A 10,801-nucleotide genomic window follows, 5' to 3' on the forward strand; every position below is an offset into this window, starting at 1 on the left:
TAGGAAATAATGTGTTTTTTTTACACTTAAATAAACACATTTCATTACACCAAATACACAAAATAATGTTCTTTTTAGCAACATCATATGACCCCTTTAATGTAATTATTTTTAACAATATCATTAAGAGATTTAAATATAGGCTAATTTAATTAAAATGTAAAAAAAAAAAAAACATACAATCACTATTCAACTTTGATTTATTTTATTTTATTTTATCTATTTGATTTTACTGAATAACACAACATACAGTTCTTGAAACTTCTGGAAGCACAAAGTGAATTTTGGTTAATTTATTAATTTACAAATATGGAGATTCGACACTCAGTTTCTGTTATATATAATAATGTGTTTGTGTGTATACAGTATGTTATATATTATGTAAAGGGCCTTCAAATATTGTGTTTGACAGTGGGAGTGTATTTATTAAGCATGTACTAACTTTAAGGCCTTGGCACTGCCGCCTGCCCAGCCTCCAGCCACACACAAGATGGCATCAACCTTATCTTCACCTAACAGCTCGAGAAGGGTCTGGCTGCAGACATGCACTTGCGTTTTCAGATTTGCACTCTCACACACCTGCACTTCCGCGAGTGACGTCGCTTGCAGTCTTTTTTTATTTTTAATTTAATTTAATTTATTAATTTATTTTTTTTAATTGAATCTCTTAACATTTTACACAAGTAGCCAGGTGGTGAAGACAAGAAAAAAGAAACTAAATCACGAGGTCACTTGCAATCGCCGCTTGCACTCTCAGCTACTTGCAACCCACAGGAATCGTGCTTGTTGCCAATGGAGACAAGACGCTGTGGTGGTTAAATGATTAAAACTAATTTAGTACTATAACATACAGGATCCTGCAAGTCATCTGTAGGAGAAAAGACAAGACCCGCAAATCCGTGGCCACAGAACAGCAGAATATGAACGCAATGTGCAAAGTCTCTGTTTAAGCGCTTTTAAACCGCCGTAGAAAACCATAAACACTTAATAGGCTATGGCTTAATGTATTAAGATAGTGCTATTAAAAGATCAAATTCGATATATAGTTAGTCTGAAAATGCAAGTGCATGTCTGCAGCCAGACCCTATTGAACAGCTCACCGACATCAGATGTTACCTAAATAAAAAAAGAAAGGCAGAGATGTAACATGCTTGAAAACAACACATGAAATTAAGAATCAAAGCCAGACCAATAACTCAGACAATATTCATGAATATTAGCATTAGCCAATAATAATTCCTAGTTTAAAAAAATTTTAATTGACAAAAAAAAAAAAAAAAAAGGTAGTAGCACCTACCTGGCTGGCTGGCTTGCTCAGTGAAGGATTCAGTCATCTTAACTGTAACATTGGCACTGGCTTCTTCATTGGCACTGGAATCTATAGAGGCAACCCACTGTAAATTACAAAACACAACTGAAATTAAATTATCCACCTTATTGACATATGACAGGCCACAAGAAATGTATATTTAAGGATAAATGCATGACACCGTGACAACTGTGACAAACGAATTAATAATTAACAACATTATCACTAAAACCCATGGAGCATGTCTGATGGCACACTAGAGAGCAATTTCTTTTAAATTACGTGAGCTGTCTTATGGGCTGAGACAACTTACCCAGTTTTTAGCTCTGACGTACTGCACACATGCAGATCCCAGAGCCCCTTTTCCTCCGTAAACACTCACTTTTTGGGCTTCTGTAGCTGCCATGCTATTTCTTTCTTCAGAAGCACGAGACCTTGTTATACAAAGAAAACAGCACATGCGCCTCCTACTGTTAAAGAGGAGAGGAGCAATCAGAATTTTACTAGCGTTGGTTTTTCAAACCTTTTAGTGTGTTTGTATGAATCTTCCATTCGTTTTTTAACTATTGATTTTTTTTAAATCATTTTATTGTTTGAAAATATTCACTAATACCAGTAAATTAGCATTTTGTGCATCGCAACAGATGTAATAATCCTTTTGACCAGCAGGCGGCACTGGAGTCCTGTGCAAATCACTATTAACAACAAAGAAGGAGAGACTCGTTCTTCGGAGGAACGGAGTGGGGCGTCATGGCGAAAGAAAGACACCGTGGCGGGTTTGGCGATGACTGTGGTGTGAATGAAGAGAATTCGTTCTTCCGCAGGAAATTCGTGTAGTCGTGTAGCACCGCTAGCATTCTGTGACAAGCTTCCCATTTAGTGTCTTCACTAAGTTGACAGCATATCGTCACTGAAAATAATATTTAAGCTTTAGCTGAACTGTTTCTGTCTGAGAGAGAAGGCAGTGAGATATTCAGGTAACGCTCAGAAATACTTTATTAAATTGTAGATGTGTTGCTGCATGTTTTTATGTGATGTAACGTTAACATGTTTCTGGCTTATTTGTTAATTGCGGATATTGTCATTTTATTTAATTTTTTTACTTATATTGAATGTCTTTTCAAATATAAAAGTGTACACGTGTTAGATATTTAATATCCACTCGGCGTTAATAAGCAAATTATCTCAGTATGTTGGAGGTGGATAAACTTCCATCTGGCCTCAAATATCTCTAATAGATTGTGCATTAGATTGTCTCTCATCTAAAGACGAGAGATGAAAGTAATGGTTACACAGTCAACATTCTATCTATAAATTATAGTTATATAACAAAATTCTTTATAAACCTAAAAATTGTTTGTTTTTAAATGAGTTGGTTGGACCACCAGATATTGAATGAAAACCAGCCAACGTATCTATGTGGAAACTGGCTGATTATGATTATGGCTTTACTATTATTGGTACTATTATTATTTAAAAAATATTATTATAAAAAAAAATCCGTCCAAACCATTGTCAGGTAGTGTATATCAGCTCGGCAGATGTTATGGTTTTATTTTCAATTGGTAGTTTAATAGTGCATTGATTTGTGGAGATATTTTGTCACGTTTTCAAGTATTGGTTTAATCGTGTACTAATTCATAGTTTTGGCTTGCACCATACTAGTCAAACAAGCCAAACCTGCTGTAGCATTTGTGTGATGTAGAGCCTTGCTTTATTAATTTGCTAGCATTATTTATAATGTCATTTAAAATAAATAAATTCATTTATATAATTTTATACACACTCAAAGTCAGTTGAATCAAATTATTAACTGTGTTATATGTGTCTAGGATGGATAAAGCTCTGCTGAGAGAGCGAGAGCTCTTTAAAAAGAGAGCTCTGTCCACTCCTGTAGTTGAGAGGAGACCAGCAACCTCTGAGGCCTCTGGATCCTCCAAGAAGAAAAAGAGCAAACCAGACAAAGAGACGTCATCGTCCTCCAAAAACAGCACAGGTCAGAGAGTAGATGCGTTATGTTATTTCTTGTTCAAATAAATGCTGTTCTTTTGAACTTTCTATTCATCAAAGAATTGAACCATGAATAAAAGAAAATGAATCATGGTTTCTGCAAACATATTAAGAAGTGCAACTTTTAATAAATAATGAGTGCTTTTTGACTGCCTAATCAGCATATCGTAATGGTTTTTTAAAGATCATGTTACGCTGAAAGCTAGAGTAATGGCTGCTGAAAATTCAGCGTTGCCATCACAGGAATAAATTTACATTGACAGATAAAATCATCTTTCAAAATTTTTTTTTTAAATTGTACCAACCCCAGACTTTTGAATGGTAGTGTATGTCGACCTCTTCTATTACATATGATGATATTTATTGTATTGATGTTTTGGCATTATTTAAATAGCATCAGCATTTCTAAACCATTACACTTATGTTTTTGGAAGATGCTGAAACATTACCAATATAACAAAAAAAGTAGCTGAAGCTGCTTGCGCTAGGACTTTATAAGCCTGATGCGTTGCAATCTGAATTACTGAAGTACTTTTCTAAAATGAATGAAAGCATCCTCATATCAGCTTCATCTTCACTTCTCATCCTGTTTAAAGTAAAACCAGTGTCAATAGCTAGAATGACATTGAGGGTTCTTAAATTATGGCAGTGAGCCTAACAAGTACAAACAGGATATATTTACATTTTTTGTGGATTGTCACCCAGGCAAAGCTTGTGATACTGGGACTGTCCTGGGCAGGGCTGCAGTTAGCAAAACCTTCATCATGGGCCTCCCGGCTGATGTCTGCTCAGCCTTTATTTTATTTATTTTCGGCATTTTGCCTTTTTATTTAGTTTGGACAGTGTAATGACAGGAAGCACTGTAAGTCGGCACGCTGTCCACAAGGCTTTTGGCACCGACCAGCTTTTGTTTGTGAGAGTTACCCAAGTAGATAGTCATAAAAATAGAGTATTACAACAAAATATGAGGATTATATGAGAACGGAGTAGTACATTTTGATTGGAGATGGACTGATACTACCTTTTTGATATAGAAAGTTGTTTAATTGTTTGATAATATATATGCAGAACAGATTTAATTATTAAAGACAATATGAATAATATAATAATAATAATAATAATATTAATAGTAACACTAATGATTGCTGTTGTGTGTGTTATATTTATGCTAAGTTGTTTTTGCACTCTGAATTTTTGCCATGATTGTTTTGGGTTTTACATTTAGAGTTACATAAGTTATTTTAAAAGTTGAGTAATTACCCCGACTATATATTTTAAAAAGTGATTACTATACCTGTGAATGTACTGTTGTTGGGTGCTTTATTTTAGAGCCCGACCAAAAGGTGCTGTTTATCGGTACAAAATATTAATAAAACCAATAACCAGCTATGTTGAAAATTCTGAATATCATTAAACAAATATCAGTCATTACATTATCAGTCTTTATCTCTAGCTCTCATGGTGTCTTGTGTATTTTAGGCCAGTAATATTGGCTGCACGCCTTATTAAAGGTGTAGTCTAGTTCTTGTATGTGATCAGAGTCGAGCAAACTCAAGCACAGGCCTGTTTCTGCACGTTTTTGAGCATGTAGACAGATTTAAATGTACTGTTAGCAGCTGATGATATCTTCTGTGACCCTGATGGGAACCACACATTTCTCATGCTTGTATGATTTTTTTTTATTAGATAATTTTAAATACACAATTTTAAGGCATTGCAAAGATGCAATAATTGGCCTTTAATGTGCTTCTTGATGTAGATAGAACTATTATTATTCACATATAAAATCTCACCTAAAAGTGAACGTAAACGTACACATACAAACATTCCCTTTACTTCAAACGTAGTGTGTGCTATTTGCTTTAAGTAGTAGAATCATAATGTATGTAGAATATTAATTTTATAATACTGACATGTAAACTTTGTCATCCCACACAAAGGGAAAAATTTATGTAAACATCTCAAAAAATACAACAGTTTTATGTAGTTATCACACAATGGTACCGGAATACTGAATGCAGACTATAAGGAGACAATGAGCATACAATCAAGTTTTTCCCTCTCTTTCTGGTCTAAATGTAATATTTTAAGCCATGGAGACACCTGTGCTGTGTATTGCTGTTAGAGCTAGTGGGAGTAGAGGGTTTCTGTCTCTGTATGTGTCTGGCGTGTTTTAAGGGTCTCCAATCTGGCGAAGAGCTCCGTCCAAATCTGCAGCCTTTTCCAGCAATCTACTGTTGTGGTTCCTATGGAGACTGTGTCCGCTGTCACCATGGTTACAACTAAACCACCTCGTCTCGCTGGCGGCGCAGGTCACGAACGGTTTTGGTTTTGGTGAAACAGCCGCAGTCCAGCAGCTCATAGAGGAATGCCAGTGTGGCGAGGGAGAGGATGGTGAGGATGAAGAGGAGGAGGATGATGAAGCAGGCAACATTCCAGCCGTCGTGAAAGGGATAGATCTGCTGGATCAGAGCAGAACTGCTGGACATGTTCATACTGCAGAGACACCAATAAATACAGTCAGTTATTGAAGAGGAATATGAGCAATGGGAAAAAGATTGAGTGTGGGTAGGAATAAAGATGGAGGCAGGGTGATTGACAGATTGAATGGTAATTTCTTCGTACTGCTTTGTGCTTTTTTTGTGGTGTTGATGGAAAAAGGACATCCATTAGAGCATGATGAAAGTCACAGTTTTTTCATACAGTGCTTTAGCTGTCAGTCAGAAATCTTTTTGTTACATTGCAACCCACTCTTTTTGAGTATCTTGCAGCATTAGTTTAGGTTTACAATACACCATGTGAAGTTAAAGAGAGTTCAGTTCTAGTTTGATCACCCGTGTCTTTGTCACCCATGCGTCTGTTACACTCTATCTAGCTGTTTTAGTCACAAGATCACACCTCTTTAGAAATAGAAATGCATCTTATTGGGATCAGGTTAACCCCAAATCAGAATAATAATTCAGGAATTTCTTAAGATTTTATTAGCTGATTATTTGGTATTGTCATAAAATTGCATCTACTGTTTGTGCTAATGCTAAAATTATTATTATTATTATTATTTTAAATAATTTTAATTCAGTATAAGTTACTTTTAGGTTCATGCATTTAAAAATGACACTACCATTCAAAAGTTTTTATTTTGTAATATTTATGAAAGAAGGCTCATGCATACTAAGGCTGTATTTATTTAATAAAAAAAATTAAAATTTTACAACAGTAAGCTGTTCTATGTTAATATATTTTAAAATGTCAATTTATTCCTGTTACAGCAAATCTGAATTTTTAACAGCTGTTACTCCAGTCTTCAGTGTCACATGATTTTTCAGAAATCATTCTAATATGCAGATTTGGTGCTCAAGAAATATTTCTTATTATTAATCGCTGTTGAAAACGGTTGTGCGGCTGCATATTTTTGTGGAAACCATGATGCATGTTTCTTTGATGCATTGCAAATTCAAAACAGCTTAATTATTTTTTGTAACAAGTCATTTACTGTCCATTTGATGTATTTAATGCACTCTTGCTGATTAAAATTAATTTCGTAAAAAAATAATAATAATCTTAATGACCCCAACATTTTGAATGGTAGTGTACTTTGATAGGTTCAAATATTCCTTGCTAAACACTTGTTATATTAGCCCAAAAAGCATGTACAGATATAAGAAAGTACAGTTTTCAGAATCCAGGCAGCTTTAGCATCCTATTTTTTAGTCTACTTTGGTCTGGGATGGACTAATCCTAATCTTGAATATTATGTAGGACAAATAGTATGCAAAATGCAATGGTGCTATACTAGAGAAATGAATTTAGATGAATCAGCTGACCTAGTTTGCTTGAGTGGACATTGTGTGTGTTGTGTAGGTTTAGATCAGAGTGGAAGCTAATGTACAACACATTCTATTATGTAGTTTAAGGCTTAGATAATTTGTTTTACTTATATAGTGTTTGAAGTTCATTCTGATGATCTATGGTATTCTGTATTACATATGTCACAAAAGCAGGATCTGTGCACATCAGGAATGCAACTTTAGGTGTAGTTTGGTTAACCGTAACATGAGCCATGCGAAAGCTTTTCTCATGCGTGTCTGATTGTGCACATGCGCTTCTACAGGAATACAGCTTCACTTTCGATCCAACCATGACTCACAGAAGAGAGTTCCTCCATCTCCAGAAATATTTAAAATTCTTTTCACATTGATTTATTCAATATTAATGTTTTTTATGTTTATTAAAAAAAATGTAAAGACCTGGTCTTGTGACCTTAATTAACTCTTGTAGACTCCCCCATAGACAAACAGTCTCGTCTGAAACAGACAGATGGCTCCTGCTTGTCCTGCTCCACCCCAAGCATCTTTTAGTATGGTGCTACCATTTCTTTCAAGCCCTTTTCTAATGTTTGTCTCTTGTGAGAATTATAAATGCTAATAATGAATGAGATTTTCTTGTTACATTTTCCGTGCAGAATCAATTTGATACTCTGTGGTGTAATGATCTAGAATTGCACAGTCGGCTTTCAACTGTCTTGATCCTGCATGTGTGTGTACGAGTAACGTTTCCGACCAAGATCTGATGCATGATTACCTTTTACATGTTTGTGACACAATATGTGCGTACATTTTAGTTATGGTCGCACAGCTTTGTCATGCATATTCTCAATATGAAGAGTCAATTACTAAAGGAATCCATTGACATTTATATAAAACAGAGATGGTGGTGTTTTAGTCTGCATGAGTATTATTTTGCATTGTGTTGTGATTTATAAAAGCAGGACATACCTGGGTGTGAGTGTCTGGGATGCAGGGTGATGGAGCAGCCTCTTGTTCGTCTGTGTGTTGTCTTTCTTGCCACTCACGCTCTCTCTCTCTCTCCCGGTTTTCTGGAACCGTGTATTGCACTGGCTGTTCTGAGTCTCTACTCTGACACCATTGGCTGGCTGTCCTGTCTTTCAAAGCATCAGCCATCCAACCTACTGTAACGCATCTGCCCTCACTCAGCATTAGGTCCTGCCCACACGATGAATCATTCATGAGTCAGTGCCAAGATGCGGCTGAGGCTGGCTGTGCTCCAGTTGCCAGGGTTTGAGAGCAGGGTGTGGAGGAGGAAGAGGATGTGATGCTAGAGCTATATGAACCGAGGAAATTATTCCTTTTACCATGGTTACAAGGAGCTTGAGATGGAGAAAACTATGGGTGAAAGCAGGATGAGCACTGACAATCAAAAATAAAATGTGAATTATGACGTCATTGTTTGTCCAGGTTTGCATTAGATTCAAGTAGAGCTGGGACGATAAGGCCAAAAAAATGATCATGATTAAACTTTTCATATCGGTCGATATTGATAATTATCTTGATAAATGTCAAATCTTTATTTCTTTTAAGTTTAAAGGCAGATTTTGTTCTCGTGAGTGAAAGTTGTAGAAATCAGTTCATTATGGTTTTAAACTCCTTTTTTTTTTTCTTTTTTTTTTGTCGGAGCATTTACCAAACAGGTGAACATTTCACAAATCTGAGGTACAATATTCAAAGCACTTATAATAATACAATATTTTCTCTACATCAAAATATGCTTGAATAAACTTATAGTATAATCCTTATCAGTCCTTTTTCCTTGACAAAATATCTTAATAGAGAAATTAATTTCTTCATGTTCTAATGGGTGATATTGTTTTAAATCATGAAACAGGTTTTTGTTTCCTGGTTTTGATGACACGATGCAGATGTAAATTTATGTTCATTAACAAAAACAATGACATCTATAAAAATTGTAACAACCTCATATTAGGGTAAAAATTTTAATATTCTGACTGCACCTCACTACCATGGTAAAATGTAACCATATTGTTTCTATAGTATTTGTATGAAGAACATAGCCTAAATACATTTAGTATAAAAATAAATGCTATAGCTTAATAAACAACCATTACTCCTTTCATACATTTAATACATGTCTACATTAATAATATAATAAAATGCCATATGTATATCCCACTTTTCAGTGAGCTTTATGTAATATTTACCTCAATAATTGTTTTGCTAGAAATGAAATCAAAAGTTGAAAAAGTTGTTCAGAATCATACATTTAAACACAAACTGAGCTCCAACCACAGCGTTCGCTATTTTATTGTCACAGAATCAAATAATAATAATAATATTTATTAATATAGCGCCTTTCCAGAGCTCAAGGACACTTTACAATAAACATCAGAAATGTGAGGATAACGTCAAACAAACAATCAAACAATAATACAGAAAGTAAAGTAAAGCGAACATCAGACAACCAGAGAGTAATATATGGATAAGACAACATAAAACAGAATAAACAGAAGTCAACTTAAGAAAGGTAACATTGTGAAAACAAATGAGTTTTGAGCAGCAATTTAAATTCAGACAGGTTATTGGCAAGACAGAGCGATCTGGGGATCAAATACACAGGATATCAAAGGGAGTGTAGGGTACATCTATGCATCCTTCAAAAACTGATCAGATGGACAGGATGTGACACGATCATAGGATTCTGCCTTGATGCCTTCCTACCTCTGTATGCTGCCTGCAGAGGCAGCATTTTCAGCTTTCAGGCTCAGCATAAAAATAGCATAATTAGATGATGCATTTTTTTCATATAAGCAACCAGTCATCTCTGATTTGTTTCACTAACCTTTAGTGCATAAAAAGTTGCTTAATTTTGAGACCTCGCTGAAAGTAATGAGAAATTGCACTCACAACAACTGAGTGTTTTTGAACAATTTATTAAAAGAACCAGCTCAATTTATTTGTGAGCCAGACTGTACTGGTTGTGCTGTATGTTTATTTTTGTGTACAACCCACAGGGATATGTCAGTAGAAAAAGGTGTTACTTTGCCATTATTTTGCAGTACGCAATCTTTAAATCATGATTTGAATCAGACTGCAAGCTCTTATTAACAACTTTGGTAAATCTGATTTTGTGGTGTTTTAGATTTAGAAACTAAGCGGCGCAGGAAATACTAAATGTGTGTGGTGTCTAAATTTGTATCTTATTATAACTGAGTATTGTTCACTGGCCTAGTTACACTGGCGATGATATAAATATATACAGTATCTCAAAGAAGTGAGTACACCCCTCAGATTTTTGTAAATATTTTATTATATCTTTTCATGTGACAACACTGAAGAAATGACACTTTGCTGCAATGTAAAGTAGTGAGTGTACAGCTTGTATAACAGTGTAAATTTGCTGTCCTCTCAAAATAACTCAACACACAGCCATTAATGTCTAAACCACTGGCCACAAAAGTGAGTACACCCCTAAGAGAAAATGTCCAAATTGTGCCCAATTAGCCATTTTCTCTCCCCGGTGTCATGTGACTCATTAGTGTTACAAGGTCTCAGGTGTGAATGGGGAGCAGGTGTGTTAAATTTGGTATTATCGCTCTCACTCATACTGGTCACTGGAAGTTCAACATGGCACCTCATGGCAAAGAACTCTCTGAGGATCTGAAAAAAA

At 35.2% G+C, this 10,801-nt stretch overlaps 2 protein-coding genes across 2 annotated transcripts in view; one reads left to right on the forward strand and one right to left on the reverse strand.

Moving 5' to 3' along the window:
- The first annotated feature begins 2,126 nt into the window (after positions 1-2,126).
- gtf2e2 (general transcription factor IIE, polypeptide 2, beta) overlaps positions 2,127-10,801 on the forward strand; it is a 20,895-nt gene continuing 12,220 nt past the window's right edge. The window contains exons 1-2 of the mRNA XM_016464927.1: positions 2,127-2,286; positions 3,142-3,305. Of these exons, the coding sequence (XP_016320413.1) occupies positions 3,143-3,305 (163 nt within the window). The 5' untranslated portion in view covers positions 2,127-2,286; position 3,142. The remainder of the gene's footprint in view (positions 2,287-3,141; positions 3,306-10,801) is intronic.
- smim18 (small integral membrane protein 18) lies at positions 5,022-8,174 on the reverse strand. The gene is made up of 2 exons (XM_016464928.1): positions 8,095-8,174; positions 5,022-5,815 (listed from the first exon to the last, which is right to left on the reverse strand). The coding sequence occupies exon 2, from the start codon at positions 5,812-5,814 to the stop codon at positions 5,602-5,604; it is 213 nt and encodes a 70-aa protein (XP_016320414.1). The 5' UTR covers position 5,815; positions 8,095-8,174; the 3' UTR covers positions 5,022-5,601.

This window comes from Sinocyclocheilus anshuiensis, unplaced genomic scaffold (assembly GCF_001515605.1).
Source record: "Sinocyclocheilus anshuiensis isolate Anshui unplaced genomic scaffold, SAMN03320099.WGS_v1.1 scaffold128, whole genome shotgun sequence".
NCBI lineage: Eukaryota > Metazoa > Chordata > Actinopteri > Cypriniformes > Cyprinidae > Sinocyclocheilus > Sinocyclocheilus anshuiensis.

Coding starts and splice junctions, on each gene's coding strand:
- smim18 (XM_016464928.1), bottom strand. CDS start 5,814: ATGAACATGTCCAGCAGTTCTGCTCTGATCCAGCAGATCTATCCCTTT.